The sequence below is a fragment of the Felis catus genome, chromosome E3 (genome assembly GCF_018350175.1).
Source record: "Felis catus isolate Fca126 chromosome E3, F.catus_Fca126_mat1.0, whole genome shotgun sequence".
Lineage (NCBI taxonomy): Eukaryota > Metazoa > Chordata > Mammalia > Carnivora > Felidae > Felis > Felis catus.
This window is the reverse complement of record NC_058383.1, coordinates 38,310,855-38,335,186: the sequence shown is the minus strand read 5'-3', so window position 1 is coordinate 38,335,186 and position 24,332 is coordinate 38,310,855. Positions and strand designations below refer to the sequence as shown.

Genomic DNA, 24,332 nt, shown 5'->3' with positions numbered 1-24,332 from the left:
GTTCGTGAGTTTGAGCCCCAGGTCAGGCTCTCTGCTGTCAGCACAGAACCTACTTTGGATGCTGTATCCCTCTCTGCCCCTTCCCCGCTCATGCACTCTCTCTCTCTCTCTTAAAAACAAACAAAAAAACAAAACTAAAAAGTATTTAGAACATCCAGACCTGGGCCACCTGGGTGGCTCAGCTGGTTAAGCGTCGACTCTAGATCTCAGGTCAGGTCTTCATCTCAGGGTCATGAGTTCAAGCCCCCACGTTGGGCTCCTCGCTGGGTGTGTAGCCTACTTAGAAATTCAACAAATAAAAATAAAACATCTCACCCTCTTTTCTCCACTGGTAATGGGAAGGCCTGCCCTGATAACCTCACATGATCGGTGAAGTGAACATGTGTCAGTGAAAGCATTTTGTCTGCTGGCCTATGAAAGGAAGACGAACTAGGTGTCAAGTAAAATGTAGTTTTTTAAATTCTCCTCCCATCAGGCCCTCAGATCCTAGAAAGGGCAGAGAGGCCATAGCAATTCGAGGGAGGAGAGGTCCTATTTCCTGGACTCAGCATTTGTTAAGATTTTTATGTATTTTTAATTTTTTTAAACGTTTATTACTGAGAGAGCGCGAGAGAGACAGAGCATGAGCATGTTGGCGGGGGGGGGGGGGGGGGGTGGCAGAAAGAGAGAGAGACACAAAATCCGAAGCAGGCTCCAGGCTCCGAGCTGTCAGCGCAGAGCCCAACATGGGGCTCGAACTCACAAATCGTGAGATCATGACCTGAGCTGAAGTCGGACGCTTAACCAACCGAGCCACCCGGGTGCCCCTGAATTTAGCATTTTTTAATCCACAGTCACAGATCACGTCCTGAAAGAAGAGTTTCTCCAAAGAAGAGTTTCTCCAAAGGGCTGTTTATGAATAAAAATGGGTGTGTCCCAGAGAGAGGGGCCCCAAAAGCTGAGGCACCCCGTTCTACCGTGGCCCTTCATGCTGCTCTTTGTCTTTTCAATTTATTTCATTATGGTGAAATATACAGAAAATTTACACAGGTTTACCATTTGCGATGGTACGATCCCGTGGCATTTAGCGCGTTCACGCCGTCCTGCAGCCCTTACCGCCACCCCTCCCAGAACTACTTCGTCTTCCCACACCCGAAACTCTGTCCCCATTAAACACCCAGTCTCCATTCCCCCTCCCTCCGCACCCGCCCTCCTGCTTTGTGCCTCTGGGAATTTGTCTGTTCTGGGGACCTAATGTAAGTGAACTCACACAGTATTTGTCCTTTCGCGACCGGCTTCTTTCACTGAGTGCAGTGTCCTCAGAGTTCATCCATGTCACGGCAGCTGTCAGAACGTCCTTCCTTTTAAAGGCTGAGTGATATTCCACCGTATGGAGAGACCACACTTTGTGTATCCACTCACCCGTCAGGTGACACTGGGGTTGTTTCCACCTTTTGGCTATCGTGAATAATGTGTTCCTTATTTTTTGTAAATACTTCTTTCTCAGAAATCCAATGAAAAGTTTGCCACTGGGCCACGGAGCCTCGTGCGAGAGGCCACCCGCAGTAGTGTTCCCGGAGTGCCCGCATGCAGGAATGGGGCCGAGGTCTAGGGAAGGGCTTGCTCTGAAGGCGGAGCCCAGGGTTAGGGGCAAGGAGAGAGACTGGGGTGGCAGAGGGAGGGTGTCCCCAACAGGAGCGGCTTTAAGCACCTTTCGAACATCCGAAGCGAATGTTGAAAATTTGGGGCTACTCGTGTCCCACTGGGAGGAGTGATGTCATGTCTGGGGGTGGTGTGTATTGGGGAGGACACCTGTACTGGGACTCAGCTTTGTCTGGGACAGGACAGGAGCCGTGTGTTCACCAGTGGGGGCAGGGGAGGGCTGAGTTGATGGATTCAGAGAGTGACACGGTCTCAGGAAATGGCAGAGCCCAGGAAGGGACGCTGGAGAGAAGCGTGGTTCATGGGGCACGTGGATGTTCAGGCCAAAGACAGTGCTCGCAGGAGGAGTTTTAAAGCACTTTCCTTACCTTTTGGAAAACTTTAAGAAAGGCGTGACGGGAGACCCTTGGGTGTAGCCGTGTTTTGGTCTGTTCAGGATGCTGCAACCAAGTACCAGACCCCGTGGCTTACACACAACAGACATTACCTCTCCCTGTCCTGGAGGCTGGAGGATGGAGATGTGGGTGCCCTCACCTGCAGGTCGTGTTCCAGTGATCGCCCTCTTCCTGGTTCGCAGTCGGCCCTCCCCTCAGTGTGTCCTCACGTGGTGGAAGGGGCCAGGGAGCTCTCTGGGGATTCTTTTAGGACAATAATCCTGTTCATGAGGCTCCACCCTCATGAACCTCAGAACCTCCGAACCTCCCAAAGTCCCCACGTCCTAATACCGTTGTATTTGGGGGTTCAGATTTCAACATACAGACTTTGGGAGGGCCTCAGACATTCAGACCACAGCACCAAGTGTGCATAAACTTTGGCTTTGGACACACCTACATCCAGTCGTGGCTCTGGGTTCGCTTTGAAATGTGTTTCTTTGGCTCGGTAAGGTTTAAACGACAGGACCCAAGTGGTATGCCTCCAGTGCTCTTCGGTTCTAAGATGCTGGATTTCGAGCTATGCAGGTCTTTGCCCCTGGAGTCCTGGTTGCTTCCGTGAATACCCTGGAGAGGGATGGGCCGATGAGGGGGACCAGGGATGAGGGATCATGCCGTAGCCTCTCAAGTGCCCCACACGAAGGCTTGGTAACCATCTGTTCATCTGAACTCTTCTAATGCGGGGGAGGAGCCCACCAGGGATGCTGTTTTCAGGGTGAAGGATAGAGACACCTCGGGAGAGCACGCCCCTGTATGCTCACTTCTGAGGCATATACGGCACCAAGCAGATACTTCCCTGGGAAAGGGGTTCTGTTCTAGAAGAGGGCACAAGAGTGCTGTCCGATCCAGGATGTGAAGGAATCAGAGGTCACAATGACAGCGGAATGAGATACCTGCCCTCAGGAAGAAATCGGAGCTGAGAAGGAAGTTCTCTGACAGAGAAGTTTGCTCCTACAGTAAGGGACCTCGTGAGGCAGGCGGAGGGGACGGGTGTCTAGTTCTGTCCCAGAGGACTACTCACCCTGAGTGGGCTGAGGTGCTGAGTGGGAAGTGCCCCTCCCAAGGCCGATGTACACTTGCTCCCCTTTTCATCTGGATTTTCCACTCAGGGCCAGACTCTACCCCCACGCCCCAGCGAGAACCCTCCCACGCTGTTCTGTGAAACTGTGGGACCTCTGTTCCCTTTGCAACAGGTGAGTTCTGTGGAAAGAAATAGCGCCTAACCAGGACACCCACCTTTCTATGGTTTATTTATCTTGTTGGGAACTGCATTCTTATATTAACATCCAGCTTATTTGATTTTCACTTTGATTTACAGTGTTGAGCAAATTCTAACTCACACAGATTATTGCAAATGCTAAGAGATTTAACAGTTCATCTTACAAGATACTCTACTATTTTGCACAGAAAAGACAAAAGCAGCTTTGCCATCAGGTCTGCACATAAATAAGCTGGTCACATAAATCATTTTCATGTCTCTGATATGTTATTTTCTGTACTACATTTAAACATATATTACAGCTTTAAAATACATATTTCAACTTCTTTACTACGAAGGTTATTTTTTACATTGCGATACAATTCAAATACTATAAAATTCATCCTTTTAAAGTATATACAGCTCAGTGGTTTTTAGGGCATTCACCATGTTGCGACATCCTTTTAAAGTAGATACAGTTCCATTCGTTTTTAGTGTGTTCACAAATACCTTTCTGAGAGACACACAAGTTCCTTTTTCACGAGGAGTTAGCTGATCACACAGCTAGCAATGCTGCTGCAGCACAACTTGACCAGGAGATGGCTCGGGACCATGGAAAAGGCACTGAGCCAAGAGCCTGAAGACCCTGGTTCCGTTTCCAGTGTTCAGCTACCAGTTACTGAGCTCTAACAGGCCTACACCTCAGTTTCCTTGTGAGAAAATCAGGTGCTTAGACAAAATGCTGTCTAGTTTTCAGTTCTCCTCCAAGCTGTCCTTCTATACCTGGAAAGTGTGGTTCTGGCAAAGTAAAGGTGACCCCCCCCCCCCCCAGAACTCAATGTTGCAGATTCTTGTTGGAAGCCTTGGACAGGACCTCTGGGGGGAAGAGGAAGCAGAGGGGTAACATCTGTTCAGGGTACCCCCCGCCCCCACCAAGGAGAGGAGCTTATCAGCCATCACAGGAGAGCCTCTCTAGGCTTCTTCTGGCCCTTCCCACCCAGCATCCTGGCTTCCTAGGCTCGCTCTGCAAATCCTCCCTCAGGATTACCACCTCTTGTCACCCTCTGGGTGCTCATGCTGAACCTAACGTGGGTCTCTTGGACAGGACGGTTACGAGCACTCCAGTAGCTTAAGGATCCGCTCCTTGGGAGGCATCTCTGGCCTTAGCCACTGATGGCACAATCCCCAACGGTGACCAAGAGCCTCCCTGGCCCAGCCACCTCCTCGTGGCAGAGTTTCAGGACCAACAGTGACAACAGTGTTTGGGGACCAAGATCATGGGTCTGCAGGTGAGATTCCCACCCCCACGTGGCATCTTTTATCAGGAGGCTTTCTAGTTCTAGGGGACGGGGAGGTCCAGGGCACTCAAGTTTGCAGCCATCTCATGGCTCCAGGGACAGTCTCATACCAGGTGGGACTGGACCTGGAAACGTCACACCTTGTCTCTCTGCAGGGTGTGGTCAGGCATCTGGGTTCTCCAGTTTCTGGCTGTGTTTCTCTGGAGCAGGAAAAGCTTGCTATACAGGGAGTCAGCCGACATATCAGAGGCCTGCCTGAGGTTCTCCATTGGAGACAGCCGCCCACCGCCCTGTGCCCTTTCCAGAGGTTTCCAGCCACTAAACTCCCACGTCACTGTTGAGCTCTCAGAAGAGTCCTCCCTCAGCTTCCTGGCCTGGTGAAATCCCTCTCGTAGCTTGACACACCTCTTCTCTGAAGCGTTTACCACAGCTGCGCTGTCACACTTGTGATTAACCTGTCTCCCTAGAAAGTTTAGAAAAACTGTAGATTCGAGAGGAGGCAAGACGTCTTCTCTCCACAAAGCTGCCGGCCACCCAGTCTCCCAACCCAGAAACTTCCAAGTCCTCTCTGCCTCTCTGCTCTCACCCCACGAAATCGTTACTTTTGCCTCCTGAATCTGTCTGGAGGCCACCCCCTCCTCCTCGTTTCCAGGACCCCTGCCTACTCCAGGCCCTGCTCTCTCACGCCACTGCACTCCCCTGTCCTAATCTGCACCCACAAAGCAGGTCACGCCGAGCCCCGCCCCGTCCCTCCGTCCTCACCACGGCACCGGGGGCCCTTCGCCCGCGGTGGCGCAGAAGACGGAGCGGGGAGCCGGGAGCGGTGTCTTCTCTGCGGGGCCAGGGATTTGCCTGGCGTAAGGGGTGTTTCCCCAGCGCCCCCTAGGACGCCCGGGCAGGCTCCTTTCGCCGAGCGACCCCGGTCGACACTTCCCAGCCGGACCCAGCTGCCACTGGCAACCTCGGCATAAGTGGGCGAGAATGGGGGCGGGGGGCACCCCGACAGGACGTACGTCGTCCGTTCCCGGGGCCGGCCGCTGCGGAGCCCTCTGGGAAATGTAGTTCCAGACGGCTCCGCCTCCAGCGCACGACGGGAGGCATAACGCGCGTGCTTGCGTGGGGCCGACTGTTAGCCTCAAGCTAAAGGACTGTCTTGGAGGCTCCTTCACTCTTGTGACAAATCCTTATTGAATGCCTTCTACACGCCAGGCATCACGAGGTGCTGGAAGTACTGTTGTGAACCCAGACCATCTGCGGTCTTAGAAAGCCCAGTGTATTGGTGGAAACAGACATGAATCAAGTAATTGCACCAACAAATGTAAAACTGCAACTATAACTACTTAGAAAAAACAAACAAACAAACAAAACAAACTGAGCAGGAATCACGTGATGGGAAGTGACTGGGGAAGGCTCTACCTGAGAGAGGAAGGTCAGGTTCTCCCAGCTTTCTCCTGCTGTCATTTGATGGCATTGATTCCTTAGATACCTCAAACATCTCCCTTAACCGTTACACACGTTTAAGTGTACTTTAAGGTAGACTTCATGATTATTCTCTGGCCCTTCGAGGAGATTGAGAATCTTTTTCTGAATTTTGCACCAATCATAGGTAGCTGGGCTTTAACAGCACACCTTCCAGCCTTCCACAAGGAGCCTGAGAATTCCTTCCTGTCTCCTCCTACTTCGTAACACACCCTACAATCCGGCCCTGTTTTCTACATGCGGAAAATGTACATAACAATGGTGAGATAATCTAGGAAAAGTGCTTAGCACCGAACGAGTCTTTTTGGTTAATGTTGGCCGTTTTCATCACTACTCCAATTGCCTGTCTACTCTGACTTGCCTGTTATTTTTGACCCCAGCCCCCAGCCTCTCTTCTTCCTACAGTATCCTGGTATCCTTTGGAGTCACCTCTTCTCTCCCACTTTGGACATGGGCTACTGGTGGGGCTGACCCCAACCACAGCTCCAGGAGAGTGCATGAGAACCAGGCCTAGCCAGTGTGCTCCATCCTCCCAGCCACAGTGGTTGGTCCAGGGATGGGCTCATGAGCCAGTCCAGTCAAGTGAAACTTAACTTCTAAGAGGAATGTGGAACTGCTGGCCAAGTTCCTTTTTGTTCCAGGGTTGTCAGGGTGACAGCAGTTCCCCTTCTGGTAATTTCCTGGGCAGTCTAGCCTGCAAGTGTAGGACCATTCTGCCTGCCGACTTGGGTGCTTACTCCTCCCCAACTCAGGGGCTCTTCCAGGATGGGAACGGTACAGGAAATGAAATGTTATCAGCCGGATCCCTCTGTGCCTGTGATCTGAGCTATTTTAATCACCAAGGCTTTAGTCCCGAAAGGTTCAAGGCAGTAGGACACAGACCCAATTCTTTTGTGTTTCCCTCTCTGTTTGTGCAGAACACAATTCTATTTGAAATTCAAACCACATTTACCACACTTCCTTCAAATGTGTTGTGCATCTTTGCTGAATTATTCTTGCCAGGCAATAGAACATCTTTAACATTTTATCCTGAGAACTAGCTTAGTCAAGCTTTTTGCTAATTCCTTACAGCTTTTCTCGGCCCCTGTTAAACCTCCTACCTACCGGAACTGACAACACCACTTTCTTCCAGTCAGTCTTGTAGCTGTTATCAACAGTGTAAAAGTAACAGAGCCACAGAAATGTCCTTCTTTATGCACAATTTTAAGCACTTGCCATGTGTCTGGTCCCTGCCCCCACAGACATTAAAACATCCGTTTTATAATTACTATTCAATTTGGTGATGGTAGGTAGGGATGGGGGGGTGGTTACTGCTAAAAGAAAAAGTGTGTTAACAATTCTTAAGAAGTAAAGAGTGTGGTGTATTTGAACTGAAAGTGCAATTGGAGAGAGAGAGAGAGAGAGAGAGAGAGAGAGAGAGAGAGAGAGAGAGAGAATAAAGAAAGTGGCTGGAGTTGGCAGGGCAGTAATGGTTAGGAAGGTTGCATTGACTATTTTGGATGTTACCCTAAGGACGATGAGAAGCCAGTGGACCTAGATGTCAAGTTGGATGGTGACATGATCGGAGGTGTTGGCTGTGCTGGCAGAGACCCAGTGATGTGAGAGGTCAGAGGGCTATTTCCGTCGACCTCAGCCAGTAGTTAAAGGTGGAGCCAGTGGAAACACAGAGAATCAGTCAGGTCTGAGAGACAATTCTGAGGTAGAATCCCCAGAACTTGATGATGGAATGCGCGAGTGGAGAAAGGGAGTGTGTTGGTAGCGTGAGCAATTGTGTGTGTGTGGCGCCACATACTGGAGGCGAACAGATCAAGGACTAAAAAGCCTGAGTTCAGGGTAAGGCATGTGCTTTGATGTGTCGGAGACCTCCAAAGGAAGATGTCTCAGAGACACGTGAATATAGGGATCTGGAGCGCAGGGAGAAAAGAAATCTGGGCTACACATAAAGCGACGTCTTCGCAGTCATAGGAGTGGCGAAGCTCGCTTGGCGGCGGGGGGACCCTGTAGTCAGGTGAGCCCAGGATACTCTAAGTAACAGAAGCACGTTAGAATTCGGCTGCGGGGCACACAGAAGGCAGACGGAGACTGGCGCCGGGTCTAGAGAGAAGCACAAAGCGTCCCTTTCTACAAGCCAAAGGCCCGCGAGCAAGGCGTGCCCGCGGTTTCGCACTGTCAAAGCAGGGCTCGGGCCGGGGAGGTAGCACCGGCTCCTGCCCTTGGGGCGGTTGGTGCCTAGAGTCGCGGGGCAGAGAATCGTTCGGTCCCAGACAGTCACACCCGTGGCGCGGAGGGCAAGACCTGAGGGACCCGTAGCAAACTCTCCCGGGCCGCGGCCCAATTTCTGCGAAGACCGCCCCGCGGCGAGTGACGGGGGTGGGTCAGGACAGCCGCCTGATAACCGCCACAACTCGCGCCACGGCCGCCCCGGGAGCGCGCAGCCGCGCCACCCGAAGAGGGCACCGGAAGTGAGCGCGCGACTTCCTGTTCCCAGCCCGGCGGGCCGCTCTAGCGCGTCTCATCTCGCTGGCATTCCCGCCGGCCTGCGCTCCTTGAACGCGCAGAGGCCCTGGGAGCCGAACCGCGCGAGGGCGGCTCGTACCCCCGGCGCTGGGCGGGCAGCACGAGGGCACTCCCCTGGTTGCGCGGTCGGAGGTGCCGGACTCCGGACCGCCGCGGCGGGAGGGGACATAGAAGTCCAGGGCGGTCCCACGGTTCGCGCTGGAATTTTTCTTTGCGATTTTTACCTCCATTATTACGTGGCTCGAAGTCACTCGTTCACACTCCAAACCACAATCCCGCCAGTTTTCAAAATTCGCTGCCATGTAAAACCACTGCAGTGTAAAAGAAAAAGTTCACTTCATTGCATCATCAAGAATAGCATTTATTAGATGCCAAATCGCGTGTCAGATAGACAATCACAGCCTAGTGACAGCGTGCATTCTGGAGCTAAGAGTGATGAGAATATACCAAAATCTGTAAAATCAAAACATTAGACAGTACAAGTGCACACAACAAACATACTTCTGAGGTATTCAGAGGAACTAGAGATTGCAGCATTTTCTCAGGGTTATACAAATGTACGTATATGTTATACTACCTCCACCCTTCCACCCCCCCCACCCCCGCCCCCGAGAGTGTTAATGCAAGGAGGGATGTTGAAAACTAAAAGACAAAAAACTTGTAGTCAGATGGGCGGTGAAAACATGGGTAGTGATCATCCTGATATTAGTTCTCTCAGTCTACAAAACAAAACAGATGAGTACGCATACTTCAAATAAGACCATTTAGCTACTTTTACTTTTTAAACAGATGGCCAAAGCAAAAACACTTTACTACTGAAATCCTATAAAGACAACAAGTTTAATGAACAATTCAAAATAGACTATTTAGATAAACTATAATCTACTTTGTACACATGTGCAGTACTGGCAGATTAAGCAAAATCTGGGGTATTAGACCGTATAACACGCTGCAGTCATCAGAACAATGCCACGTAATTACATGGAATCTCAGAAGTCAAAGACTCAAAACACCATTTACTGTGAAATGTAACTTGTTTTTAGTTGTAACTCCCTTTATACTGGGTTAGTCATTTTCTGTGTTAAATGGGGAGATGTGAATAGCCTATTAACTACTGTAACGAAGCTCTAAACAGAACTATTTTGAGTCCAACTCCTTTGGGATTAACAACTAAATTCCACCATTTCTTTAGTTATAAAATATAAACTGGACATCTGAATTCTACTGGAATAATGCTGTCTGTAGCAATGATGGCTGTTAATGCGCCATGATATTCAGGCAATCACATTAAAGACATGTTTGATACACATTTTTTTTTTTACCCATCAACAGAAATCAAATTTGTGCAAAAGTCAATTTCTTCGTACACAGTTCTCACCCTGCATAGTATGTCAACATCCACGCTGCAAAAGGTAGCGAACCAACCACTCCTAACGATAAACTCCTGCATATATCATTTTATCCAGTATTTGTCAATACTAACATAGTTGGCTAATATCTCTGACTTCATGACAAACTGCAAAATCTATCTCCATCAGTTGACACTGTAAACAGAAGGGTAAAAAAGCCATCATCATAAAAACAGCATGGATTTCCTTGGTGAACTCAACCTTTCTTCCAACTCTTTGGGCTCAGAGCAGCTTGAATTACATCCAGGAAGTGCGTTTACGTGCAAATGCACAATAAGGCAACAATTGAAAATATGCCTCTTTCACAGTAACTGACACTCAAACTGGTTTTTCTTTTTTTTTTTTTTTCCTGCATACTGGTCGTTAGCAATGGTTACTACACCACAAAGTCATTTTAATTACACTTCTGTGTATGTTAATGTCTTTATAAAAATGCTATTTTTCTTATCAATTATGGAGGCTTGACATAATCTTACAAAATCTAGAGAATAAACAAAAATGTAAAACCTGAATTTAATTGTGAAGGAAGCCTCATCTGGAAAGGTGACTTCCCACAGTGAGGTGCAGAACAGCACTTACAGCATAAAGGCTCACCCTCCCCCATACTGTCTTAGGAGCAAAGGAAAGGATGACAGCTTCCATGTCTTATGTCAGCCCCATTCTGCACAAGTGCCTTCTAAGGTAGCCTTCCCTACTTCTTTCTGCAGCAACTCTGCAAGCAGGGGCTTCTTTCCCAGTTTCATTCCCCACCCTGCAACCCTGTTCATTCGGCTGAAACAGGAGAGCCCCTAATACGTGATAATGCTCCCACCAAAGGCGGAAGCAGGGGAGCTGGCAGATATTACTTTCTGGTGTTTAGCAAAGTACATCCCAAAGTTGGCTGATAAGAAATCCAACTAGAGACCATCTTTCTACACAATTCTAAGCTCCCCAGAGACTTGCTGAAGAAAACCCTACAGATAACTTCACTTTTTAATTTAAGATCCGAAAGCCCCAGCAGACTGGTGTCTCGTATTGAGTGGAGACATCCAAAACAGAGAGTCAAACGTGACCCTGACATTCAGATCACAGGGTCTCAACTGTGGAGCTGCAAACAAGAAACAAGACCAACAAAAAGGGAGTTAGGAGTGAGCTGGGTTGGGGTCTCCATTTCCCTTACTCCCCAGGAATAGTTTCTTGCCTCTGCACAGTGTTAAGAGCTTAGAGCAGCAGCCTCCATCATTTTGTATATTCAGTTCTCAACCTGCTGTCCTGTAGGAAAACCACATCTTCCAAGTACTACTTGCCTAAAGAGGCGCACTATTGCTCACGCGGTTTCCCAGTGACAACCCCATTTTAGTCAATGCCATACTTCTATACTGTTTAAGTAGAGTAAGACCATTCTCACATCCTGATCGAAAGTCCATTTAAAAACAGCTTTGCTGATAGGTACACAGTTTTTCTTTAAAGAGAAATCGTGTATGAATGTATCTTTACAAGATTCCCTGATTCTTTAACATGAATGACCAACCCATTTAAGAGTATCTTGCTCCAATATTTATATGTAACGGCAGTATCTAAAGACTTACGTGGTGTCAGGTAGTTTGGTGAAACTCTTAAGCGTTTTCTGTACGTATTTTTCTTTGGAGATGAAGAGGGCATTTTGTTTTTTAAACCAAAACCCAACTAAAACCGTAAGGGCGGTACTCTGTAGAGTCTGCAGTCTCTGATCTGGTCACAGGGATGGGAATTTGAACTGGAAGTCTTGGGGAATCTTTCTTTTGCTTTGTAACCATACATGTAAGTCAGGCTTGGGAGAAAGCACAGGGCAGTGGAGGGGTTCTAGGATGCATGTGCACGGGGTAGCCTCCATGATGACCGCTCTCATCCACCCAGCTCGGCCTCCCTGGTGGCTTGCGGCCCCAACACAAAGCCAACACACAACAATATTGAAGAATGCACAACCTTTACCGTCAGAGGGACCCAAGGTCAAATGCCGGCTTCAGTACATTGCTATTTTCGCCTTGGGCAACGTACTGACTTTGACTTTACCCTCTGTGGGCTTCAGTTTCCTCATTTATGAAACAAGGATAGCCCTTTCTCTGTCAGATTTATCCTGCAGATTAAATTAGATAATATACCAGGTTCACTAAACACCAGTTACTATTACTCATAGAAAGGCAGGTAATGTGCTTTGGTAGAGACTTAGAGGTAAATCCTTTCAGAGGGAAGCAAGTAACTTTCACTCAAGTCCAGGCACCAGAAAGGGCTACAGTCAGACTGTCAAAACGCCTTGCAAATGAGTCAGAAAGGCCAGTGGCATCAGATCTCAGAATGGGAACTCCAAAGATACTAATCGGCATCGTAACACCAACCTGTCCACCTATTTGGGAACTTTCCACACCAGAAATACAAGCTTCCAAACCACTTCAGAAACTAGCAAGTGAAATATCAGCTCTCAGAACAAATGTTACATTCAGATAGTTATACTCAAAAAAAGCGTAACACAGAGATGCATTACTTTCCTAGATAGGAGATCTGCAGAACTGGCAAAAAATAAAACAAAATTCTTCTCCTTCCAGAAGTTAACTTACAAACCATGTAACAAAATTAAAACAACTACAGCAAAACTTTCAGTTTAATGAAAACTGAATTTAAAAAAAGTTCTGTATCATTATCTGGCTCATCCTAATGGTATCTGAACAGTGAGTGAGTTACTGAATCCTGGCTTCATTCACTGGCTGTGACAAAGATTATGCTTCCTCGGTTATAAAGTGGAAATCACAGTGCCCAAAGCAAGGTTGGGGTGCAGGGCACGGAATGCGTGTCACGCGTCTGGCATATAAAGGACAACTCCTCCCTGGTTTTCAGTACAGATACAGAAAAAGAGAGTAGGAATGCAAACTGGTATTTACATGGTGGTTTTCTTATGGGTTTGCTGATGAGTAACGAGATGTCTATTCAACCTGAAACTTTTTCCCACACGTGGTACGTTTAAAAGGCTCCTCCCCTGTGTGGCTCTTCTGGTGGCATGCGAGCTCTGAGTCCAAAATAAAGCTCTTTGTACATGTTTTACATTTATGGGGCTTTTCCCCTCTGTGAACACTCTGATGGGAAATAAGCTCAGAGACACGGAGGAAGGTCACTGCGCACTCGGGACATTTTAAGGGTTTGAATTTTGAGAACAAAGGCAAATTTTCTCTGCAGTCACTGCAGTGTTCGGCGTCGTCCTCACAGTCGTCCTCGTGGCCCTGCTCGGGGAGGACAGAGTGTGAGGGCTGTCCAAAGCACTGCACACACTGAGTGCACGGGTACTGGGTGGCTGACGTGTGCGTTTCCTCACGCAAAGCAAGATTTGTCTTCTGACCGAAACCTTTACAACAGTCGGTACATTCATAGGCTTTTTTGGCAGCGTGGGTTTTCTGATGCTGTGCCAACCCTGGGGGCCACAAAGGACCTCTCCCACAGATGCCACATGTGTGGGGCGTCTCCTTTACGTGGCTATTCATGTGCCGAGACAGATGTGAGTGCTGGCGGAAGCTGCTGCCGCACTCAGCACACTTATAAGGCTTCTCACCAGCGTGGCTTCTCCTGTGTGTCCTCAGGTTAGCTCTGTGATTGAAAATCTTCCCACAGTCACCACGTTTATACTTCTTCTCTCCTGAATGAGTTCTCTGATGCAAAACAAGGTATGAATTATCACTGAAGCTTTGGTCACATTCAGGACACTTATACAAATTTTTGGCTTCTTCCCCAGAAAATTCAAGAATTTCAGAAAGTGCTGTAGTTTCTAGACATTGAGGTGGGTCTATTAATGGGGTATGGTTTTCGATGGTAACTAATAGGCTTATGAACCTTTTCTTGCAAGCAGGAGTTCCACCTGATACCTTCCTTTCAGGGTCTCCACCTCCAGTCTCAGAAGATTTTTCTGGGTAATAGACAAGGGGCACAGCAATGGAGGAGTTTTCTGGGGCCAGTTCCTCAACTCCCATAGAGTCTAGATTTAACTGCTGAGTAATCTCAGTCTTGCCTTTCCCTCCTGCAGATAAAAACAAAAGAAAGCAAAACAGACAGCACCCTCAGGTGGTACTGGGAAAGAAGCTAGTTACACAGAGGACCGAGAAACTGTAGACGGCTTATCCTAGAACCCAGACACTGATACACTGTACAAAATCAGGCCAGCAGGCTCTACTGGCTTCCCCAAGGATCTGGTGGTAGGTGAGCCTGTGAGGGGTGGAAGGAGAAAAGAGCTATAACTAAGTCAGGGTCCAGTGGGATAGGAACTAAGGGCACTCTTGGTACACACTGCCTACAGGGGGTTTCCAGTTAGTCTCCTATGTCTCCAGAACTTTTCATCATTTATGCGATCTCAAGTGACAGCTGAGCAACCACAACTGGAAGAGAGACTGGGGTTCATATTGAAGAGAGAAAAAGAGAGAGCAAGTAAGGATTTTTCTACCTAGCAGAGAAACACTGTGCTTATTACAAATAGTTTTATTGTCACTAGGAGAGTTCTTCAAAATTTCTTTACCTCTCCCCGAGGAAAGATCAATGTAGAGCTGCCATGCATGCAGCAGCCAAATAAGAACCAGTCTCGCTCCTCGGATGGCTAACAAACCTTGGGCCTGCCAAAACGCATTCCTTTTTAACATCTGTCCAAATATTCTTAATTTATAAAGCCAACATGTCAATACAAAAAGAGTCTGTCCTTCTGGAGAAACAACCCTATGATTGCCCCAGTGCCCTGCCCAGAAAGGGTTTCTGGGTTGCAGTGCAGTGTAGGAATTCAAATGATACCCAATGGTTTTACTGACTCGAGGAGACCAAATTCAGGGATGCCAAGATGGCTAGGATTTGACAGCAAAATACTGGGGACGAGACAGGTGCCCAGGCAGAGCTCTGGGCATCTAGATAGGGTCCCCTTAAGACTTTGGCTGAGTATTAGTCTTTAAGTGCATGTGAGAAAACTACCCCAGACTGGAAAAAGAATCATCAAAAAGGGATAGAACAAGCTTCATAGTTCACACTATAGTTCAATAGTTCATGTTCCCCACCAGCCAAAGTGGAACACACAAGGCATTGGGCAGTATCCTCAGAAAGACTGCCTGAGCAGCAGGTCAGATCAGCCCTAGACTAAAGGCTGCTCTGAATACACCCCAACAAAGCAAAAAGCAAGCCCTGAAAGGATCACACTGATCTCAAATAACTTAAATGCAAAGTCCAAAAATACTTTAAAAATTACAACAAAAGCCAACATCCAACAACATGAAACTGACAATGTCCAGCATCCAAACAAAAATTATTAGACAGATAAAGAAGCAGAAAACTATGACCCATAAGTAGGAGCACAATCAATTAACAGAAACAGATCTAGAAATGACACAGATGGTAAAAATAGAAAGAATGTTAGAATACCTGTAACTCTGATACAATATAGTTCTAAGAGTCAATCCTAGTCAGAGACAAACACCACTCTGGCATGGGAACATTTCTGCATACAGTTCCCCTTAGGTGAAAAAGGAATAGCACCCCTTTAAGAGTAAATTAATTTTGAATCTTTAACAAATGATAGTAACCTACACTCATGAGGTTTTGCAAGTAAAACTGTGAACTGACTATAACAAATATTTGGGAAGATTAGTAGGTACTGCCAGGTTTCATGCAAAACCATAGTCACTGTACTAGATTGGATTTTCTGTCTTAAGAGATCAACTCATCCTTTGAAAACCGCAAAGTTCTGTCATGCAAATTCTTATCATATCCACATAGATCACCCAGATAGGTCCCACTGCCCCATACCAACATGTCAACGAGACATGAAATCCTGCTCCTAGAATTGACCAAAGTTCCAAAATGCAGGAAAAATAACTGCCTTACCCATCAAGGCCATCTCCTCGAAACACTCCTGTGTAGTGTCTCTGCTGAGGGACCTCTGGACAGAGTGCAGACACACACACTCCTCTTGAGAAAAAAACACAGCCAGATCCTCAAACAGCATCGGTCCCTGAAACAACATTAGAGCCCATCTCAGGACAAAAGGCCCCAAGGCCACCCCTCACTCAGTGTAGGTGGGGAAAAGCTAGAAACATCAGACCAAGGAAGAAACGGGCTTGGTATCAAAGGTTCCTGAGTGCTGAGGATGATGTATAAATGGGTTCTAAGGGGGGGGGGGGGGAAAGGAGGGGAAGAGTGGTGTAAATCGCAAAGGAGTGAAAATAGACATAATTTTTGAGGCAGTGGTATAAGGACCAAGACGGTGAACTGTGAGAAGTTCTAGAAGAGACTTCTACTCCTTGCTAGTCTCTCTCCTTCTTCCACATGACACTCACTGCTAAGCTCTCTTTAGAATCACATCCAGGCCTTGTCCTCCTTCGTTCAGTTTACCAGTGTTATAAACCAATAGAGCCTCGATGTGATTAAGAATCACCTGGGGTTTTGTTTGTTGTGTTTGTTTGTTTGTTTTTGTATTTATTCAAAAGATGTGGGGTGACCCTAGAAATCTTCAGTTGGAGCAACATTCCAGGAAGACACTTTGAGATACTCATAGCCTTCACCAATGGGCCCTGCTCCCAGTTGGTGGTTCAGAAAGATTTTGAGGAGCCATTTCTCCCAAGCGCCTGGTCTAGGAACAAAGACAGCTTGGTCAAAGGGCTTTTGGGGGATGAGGAGCCCTCCCACAGAAAGGGGCGTTCCTAACCCTCTTCCAAAGAAGGACAGGTAGAGGCTGGAAAGGATCGAGAGGAACGGGGACCCCGAGAAGGGACCTAGTCTTACCTGGGCCCCGGTTGTCGGGAGCGTGGACTCCATCTCGGGGTGGGGGTGGGGGAGGGGAATGCCTTCCTCAAGTCGACACACTGACTTCGGGACAGATCTGGGAGGAGAGAGAATAACCCCCAGAGGGGCCAATCGCCTGCACTCCCAGGGCTCCCTCGCTTTTCCAACCCGTTTAAAACCTGAGCCGACCGCTCTTCGTGGCTCAGCCTCGGAGGGGCCGATCCCGGGCCGGCCAGGTGCCACCTACCGCTGAGAGACTAACGATCCTAGACAATCTCCCGTACCTGGAGAGAAGGAGCAGAGGCCGACGCCCCACTGACTCTCCAGACCTAGAGCCCGAGGCACTGCTAGATTCCCACGCTCCTTTACGTGGGAGCTGCCGGGAAAGCCTCCGGAAACGGCACGCCCCCTTGCGTTTTCGAAACTCTGCCCTGTGATTGGCCATCGCTGCCTCCGAAGGGGCAGTCCTTCTCGTGTGTTGACCAATCGAGCCCGCTAAGGGAGGACCGCTCTCTCACGGAGCGTGCTGGGAAATGTGGTTTTTCATCCATCTCTCGAAGCAAGTATTTCCGGATCCGCTTCCTGAGTCTCCGGGGTGAGCTCCTGCCCGCTTACCTGCAGGCAGGTAAGTGAATAGGTAGGGTGTGAAGAGATAGGGTGATCCCAGAGCGACGTAACGTTTCAGGGAATAAAGAAAGCAAGACCGGGAGACTCTAGAACCCGAAAGACTGTCGGCCCTGAAATGTGGGTTCGAGCGGCAGTGTCCCCTGTGGATCCGAAACGTCGGTGCGGACGGGGTGAGGTGAGGGAGTGGCCAGGAGTGCACGTCCTAGTCTCGGCCTGTGCAATAAAGTCCGCTGTATCTGGGACGGACTGTGGGGCGGTGGAATGAAAAGGGGTGTCTTCTGCGTGGACAAAGTTCAGATCAGCTTCGGCCGGTTACTAGTCTCGCATGCGATGTTTTCTCGTGACCTGTGGCTGCAGCCCAGCTGAGCCAGATCAAGCTCAGCCACAGCGAAGCTCAAGCGGGAATAGAGCAATAGGCTTGCTTCGTGCGTGAGACACGTATACCTCCTAATACCTCACATTCGTCCGGCCCCATCGCCACATAGTTTACACTTGACGGACTGGGTGCCGTGGTGTAGGGATTTGGAATTTAAAATTGAGCTCCTTCCCACGCTTTGCCACTAATTGCTTGGGTTACCTTGGTTAATATTACAACTTTGCTTTTCTCAGCTTCAAAGAGCTCCGGATGCTTCTCCTCAGAGAGTGGTTTCCAGTAAGTTGTCGGATTACAAAGGTGTCGATATACAAAGGTGAAAAAACAATTGAGATAATAAGTAATAGAAAATTCTGGATAAGTCTCAGTATGCTTTCTTACTCTGGTGCCAAGCATGTGCGTGTAGCTGAAGGGTTCCTCAAGAAATGGTTGCATGGTTACCGGAACAGTGTCATTGGAATTGACAAAGTAACTAGTGGGAATGGGAGGAATATCAGCTAGTATGGTTTCAGTTGCAAGTAACAGAAAACCCAAGAAAACTATGTTCAAAAGTAGGGCAGGTAAAGGTTGGTTAATCCAGTTTCTCGGTGACACCAAGGTCCCAATGCCTCCATGTTTCTCCTCTGCCATTCTTGGCATGTTGGCGGAGGTGACAATGGAATCCACATAATACATGCGGATGTGCAGTGTACCAAGTACCTACCCATCCTAAACCAGTCATTCTCAAGAGCAAAAAGACTATAGCTACCGTAATTGATTTTGATCAACCGTGGTTCACCGCCTAGCACTGGTGGAAGGACCCACCTTCCCCTGGCCTTTGACCCTCACAAAATCATGGCTCCGTTGGAAAAGAAAGAGAAAGCAGTAGAACAGATGTCGAATAGATAACTAAGAGCGTCCGCCACAAATGACATCTGTGGACAGCAAAGAGCTAGGCCTTCTGGGAATGGGTTACAAAAGAGGTATCTGGGGGTCCCGGGAGGAAGGAGAAAGGTTGCGAAAGCAGAGGTGGAAGAATGAGAAGGACAAACTCAGCTACTCGCCAGACGGAGTCAAGGCAGAGATGTGCAAGAACAGCTGACAGCCTGGTACGCGGAGGTCTAGACTCAAAGCACATTCATCATAGAATCACGGTAGTGCTCGAGCAGTCGTCTTTCCCCCTCTTCCTTTGGGCTTTTATTTAACGCTATTCTTATATCAGGGATATCTCATTCGGGGCTCACATTCTCTTGATTTTGATTTCTGGCCCTTTCACCAAGAGTAAGAGGCTCTCCTGGCCCTTTCCTTTGAACTTGGGTCTCATTACAAAGATATAAGCACAGTTTCCAATGACCAGAAGTGAAATTGTGGTATTAACTCAATGAATAACCAGAGAGAGAGGGCTACCTCTGAAATGGGAGAGGAAACAAAATCTTCCCTAGACCTTCTAACTACCAGAACTATGCAAGTAGATCAAGAAGGGAGCTTGAAAGCTTGCGGGGCAGCTCTGTGGCTCAGTGGCTTAAGTGTCGGACTCTTGATTTCAGCTCAGGTCATGATGTCACGGTTCATGGATTGAGCCCCGTGTTTGGCTCTGCACTGACAGTGCAGAGCCTGCTTGGGATTCTCTCTCTCCCTTTCTCTCTCTGCCCCTCCCTTGCTCGTGAGCCTCCCACCCCCCATTAAATAAATAAACATAAAAAAAATTTTTTTTTGGTAGAGCACAAGCAGGGTAGGGGCAGAGAGAGGGGGACAGAGGATCCGAAGCAGACTCTGAGCTGATGGCAGCAAGACCAATGTGGGGCTTAAACTCACGAACCATGAGATTATGACCTGAGCCGAAGTCAAAATGCTCAACCGACTGAGCCACCCAGGTGTCCCAATAAATAAACATTTTTTTGAAAATAGGGATACAGGGGCGCCTGGGTGGCTCAGGCGGTTAAGCGTCCAATTTCAGCTCAGGTCATGATCTCACCGTCTGTGAGTTCGAGTCCTGCGTCAGGCTTTGTGCCAATAGTGCAGAGCCTGGAGCCTGCTTCAGATTCTGTGTCTCCCTCTCTCTCTGCCCCTTTCCCACTCGTGCTCTCTCTCTCCCAAAAATAAAATAAAAATAAAAAATAAAATAAAAACAGGATACAAAACTATATGTAAGACAATGTCATTATTAAAAACATACCGAAGAGAGCAGTAAGGACACGTGCACATTTTGAGTGTTCATCTTGGGTTGGTGAGCCAAGGGTAATTTTTTCCTCTTTATGCTCTTCTATATTTTTCTTATTCCAGTGGGTGTGCATTTCTTCCAAAATTAGCATGGCAGTTAAGGCAGGAGTCTGGAGTTGGGCGGTGTGGGTTGAAATTGCTCCCAACACCTTAACAGCTCTAACATCTTGGATTCCTTATTTAACCTCTCGAGGCCTCAGTTTCCATCGCTGCAAAATAGGAACAATGAGCATAACTACCTCATGTCATTATTAGGACAATTAAATGAGATACTATGTCATACAACACCTGAGCATAATAGAAGTGCTCAGAAAGTATGAGCTTTATAGTTGAAAAGGTTTTTTTTTTAAGTTTATGTATTTATTTTGAGAGAGACAGAGACCGCGCAAGTGGCGAGGGGCAGGGAGAGAGAGAATCCCAAGCGGGCTCTGTGCTGCCAGCACAGAGCACAACATGGGGCCCAAACTCATGAAACCACGAGATCATGACCTGAACTGAAACCAAGAGTAGGACGCTTAACCAACTGAGCCACCCAGGCGCCCCTGAAAAGGTTTTTAAATAAGATGATGATACATTGGTTCTTTAGCAATTAGATACGTTGTTGTAGTCCACACAGAGCTTCCTGTAGTGATGTGTTTCCCGGGAGCTTGGAAGAAGGAGAATTAAGGCTGAACTTTGAGAATTACACTGAGAAAATGGAAATGAAATCACATTTCTATACAAAAAAAGAAGTAACTTCAAGCAAAGCCTGGAAAGTTAATCAAGTTCTGATTTAAGGGTCTGAAAAGGGATGTATTTACAGAGGGGTCTAGTCAGCGTGGAACCAAGTGGAAGAAGAGTCAGCAAGAGCCTGGCACCCTCTGGCATTGCTCAGACAAAGGAACGTTGAACGTGTGGGGCAAACATTCCTACACTAGACAAGATCTCCCTTAAGACTCTGTTTCCGTTCCTTGTATACCCTGTTTACCAAGAACGTTCTGATTCGCAACGTAGCTTCCCAGGAATACTATAGAGGAATTGGTGTCTGGAGTGGGGATAGGAGTACTCCAGTGACCCTTAACCATGAACAGGGGGACCAGCATTTGGCTTCAGCCTCAGTCTTTGTGAATCCGAGCTGTAATCCCAGTCTTAGGGTACACCGATGATATAAATGGAGAACGAGACCCTGGCACTCAGAGTCAGAGAGAGGGAAACCTACTTGTCACCATATCTCCTTCGGTTTGTGCTTCTGAGAATGTACCATGGGCATGGCACGCATACTTCTCAAACAAATGTTTTATGTCAGAAGATCGCCCATCCCCCTATTAAACCAAAACCAAAACCACATGTTGGACACATTAGTGAAAATCAGATAAAGAGATATAAATGGTTAATAAAAATAGGAGAAAGTGATCACACTTACTAAGAAATATACATTAGAATGAGATCACTTAGATGCAGAGAGGTAAGGAATGATAATACCCCATGTTGGTGATGCTGTGTGGGACAGGAGCGTTCTCAGGCTTGGTGTCAGAATAAACCAGTAAAACTGTTCTGGCAGGAGTTTGTTTCCAAATTGAAATGTGGCCAATTAAAAATAAGTTTGGGGTGCCTGGGTGGCTCAATCAGCTAAGCGTCTGACTCTTGGTTTCAGCTCAGGTCACGATCTCAACAGTTTTGTGGGTTCAAGCCCCACTGTGAATGTGAAGCCCGCTTGGGATTCTCTGTCTCCCTCTTTCTCTCTGCCCCTTCCCCACTTGCACTGTCTCTGTCTCTCTCAAAATAAATACATAAACTTAAATAATTTTAACCAATGTTCTAGGAATTTTTCCTAAAGAAATAAAATGGGGCACCTGGGTGGCTCAGTTAGTTGAGCATTTGATTCTTCATTTTGGCTCTGGTCATGATCCTAGGGTCATGGGATGGAGCCACATGTCGAGTTCTGCACTGAGCATGGAGTGGGCTTGGGATTCACTCTCTCTCTCTCTCTGCCCCTCTTTCTGGCTCATTCTCTCTCTCTCTCTAAACAAAAACAATAAAGAAAAGGAATAATCTGCAGTGTGTGCATGTTTCTGTACAAAGTTGTTAGTTGCAATAGTAATACTGTTTATAACCTGAATGTGTGTGTATTGCTGGGGAAACCTGATCGCCGGCCTCTGCTATCTCCCTCCCCAACCCTAGTCCATTTGAGTAGCGAATAAGGCCCTACGTAGGTAGTATCACTCAGGATTGGTGTAAGAGAGTAATACCCAACTTTGTTCCTCTATGGGCCAGATGACAGCCTGGGGACCAGAGGGGAGAGGTGAAAATTTAAATGCCTTGATTTCTGGAGAGACCTTGACCTTGGAGATTCATAGAACAATAAGTATGTATTACTTCCAAAATTAGAGTGATGAAGCCAGGGCTCGGGGAGGGCAGAGCCAGCCCATGTAGATGGTACTTTGCTGCTCACTCTGGCCCAGAGAAGCCTGATTACCTCCTATCTCCAAGGCTGGAAAAGAGTTCTGGGGCAGAGGAAGCAGGAATTGAGGGTTTCCCTTCATGTACTCCCTGGAGTACTGCCTGTGCTTGGCGGCTTGGAATGTGGCTAATCTACAGGAGTAGCTGGCTCTCCTCAAGGGTAGTGCCTCTAGAAATCTCTCCGCTTGATCCATGGCCAGGGGGTGAAAAGAGCCACGCGGAGGCAAGAGAAAACAGTACACCCGAAGAGGCCTTGCAGCCCAAGGGAGGAGAACAGACTGGATTCTCAGACAGATTCACCGTTCCTGGTGAAACAGAACTAGAGGAGACAGATAACCACACTACCCAAATCACTGAGCCAGGAGAGAAGGGGCCGAGCTTAAGTCATTAAACCAACTAGGGACCAATTGGAGGGTGGAATGTTTTGTTCAGAGGACAACTACCTTGCATAACCCTTGTAGCAATAGGTGTATCCTAGTCCCGAGAATAAAAGAGATCCTGTGTTAGAAGCTTAGCACAGTGTTTGGCAAATAGTAAGCCTTAGGAAAATAGTTACTTTCTCATTTGTGTTTAGAGAGTGTTTTTAGGGGCGCCGGGGTTAAGCATCCAACTTTGGCACGGGTCGTGATCTCATGATCTCGTGGCTTGTGAGTTTGAGCCCGGCCTCAGGCTCTGTGCTGTCAGCTCAGAGCCTGGAGCCTCAGATTCTGTGTCTCTCTCTGCCTCTCCCCTGCTCCTGCTTTGTCTCAAAAATAAATAAACGTTAAAAAAAGGAAATATAGGGGGCGCCTGGGTGGCGCAGTCGGTTAAGCGTCCGACTTCAGCCAGGTCACGATCTCGCGGTCCGTGAGTTCGAGCCCCGCGTCGGGCTCTGGGCTTGATGGCTCAGAGCCTGGAGCCTGTTTCCGATTCTGTGTCTCCCTCTCTCTCTGCCCCTCCCCCCGTTCATGCTCTGTCTCTCTCTGTCCCAAAAATAAAAAAATAAAAACGTTGAAAAAAAATTAAAAAAAAAAAAGGAAATATAAGGTTGCTTTACATAAATCAAGATTCTACCAGACACTACGCATATTATGTCGACAACGGATAATTCCTTGTTGTTTTACATTGCATTGTTCTACTACTCTTGATCTATTTATACCAATTACCTTTAAAACTTTAGATACCTTTTGCTTTTCAAAATGTTAAAAGAATATGCTTTTAACTTTTTTCTAAGATAGTGTTACTTTTATTTAGACTTTTAATTTGTCATAACGTTTATTCATTTGGATATAAATTAAATTCTTTTAGGGTGAATCATTTTAGCCTTTGGCTTTAAGCACATCCTTCTTATTTCATCCTTTGGCTATGTGGACCATTTTTACTTGAAGGCAAAGAATAAATACCTGACTTAAAATTACTGTAAGATTTTGCTCGGCACGGGTTCCCTAGGAATAGAACTTGAGTTCGATCTTGTGATATAGAGCCTCCGGTCCCTTGAGTGCGACCGACCCCTGCCCATTGGCACGGCGACAGTTCTCAACAACCTTTGTGAAGAGACGGACTGGCTGCAGGCCGTGTCGCCCGGCAGGAAGCTGCCGCCCGCCGGCCGGGTCGTCACCCACGCTTCCCCGGCTCGACGCGGAAAAGCCCGAGCCCCAAGCCCAGCCGAGGGGAGCGTTAGCCCAGGACTACAGGGCAGAGGGCAATCCTGGTCTCCGGAGCCCGGGTATGTGCGCGCGGGGTGCTCGGTCGGCCCTAAAAGGCCCGAGCCGGTGGGCTCCCACCCGCGTTGCACCACTCCAGCCAACTCATAGGCGCCCCGGTCGGAATCCGGCTCGTCTGCGCCTGCGCCGGCCGCCGGGCCTCACGGGAAGGCTGCCAGCTCCTAAGATGGCGGCGGCGGCTTCGGGCAGCTGCCGCGTCGGGCGGAGGCGCCCCCACGTGGGGGCCGGTGGCCAATGGGCTTCCGGCCTGCGTCGCCGGCCGGGC

At 48.0% G+C, this 24,332-nt stretch overlaps 1 protein-coding gene across 6 annotated transcripts; it reads right to left on the bottom strand.

Annotated features, from left to right (window-relative positions):
- Positions 1-8,904: 8,904 nt before the first annotated feature.
- Positions 8,905-24,319, bottom strand: ZNF597 (zinc finger protein 597). Of its 6 annotated transcripts, none has more exons than XM_045047578.1 (5): positions 23,747-24,319; positions 19,882-20,134; positions 16,727-16,823; positions 15,830-15,956; positions 8,905-13,991 (listed from the first exon to the last, which is right to left on the bottom strand). In XM_045047578.1, the coding sequence occupies exons 2-5, from the start codon at positions 19,908-19,910 to the stop codon at positions 12,910-12,912; spliced, it is 1,335 nt and encodes a 444-aa protein (XP_044903513.1). In that variant the 5' UTR covers positions 19,911-20,134; positions 23,747-24,319; the 3' UTR covers positions 8,905-12,909. The 6 variants fall into 6 exon arrangements, with proteins under 6 accessions (XP_044903513.1, XP_044903514.1, XP_019676625.3 ...); XM_045047579.1 differs by having other exon boundaries at positions 23,888-24,319; XM_019821066.3 differs by lacking the exons at positions 19,882-20,134; positions 23,747-24,319 and adding an exon at positions 17,011-17,332.
- Positions 24,320-24,332: the final 13 nt, after the last annotated feature.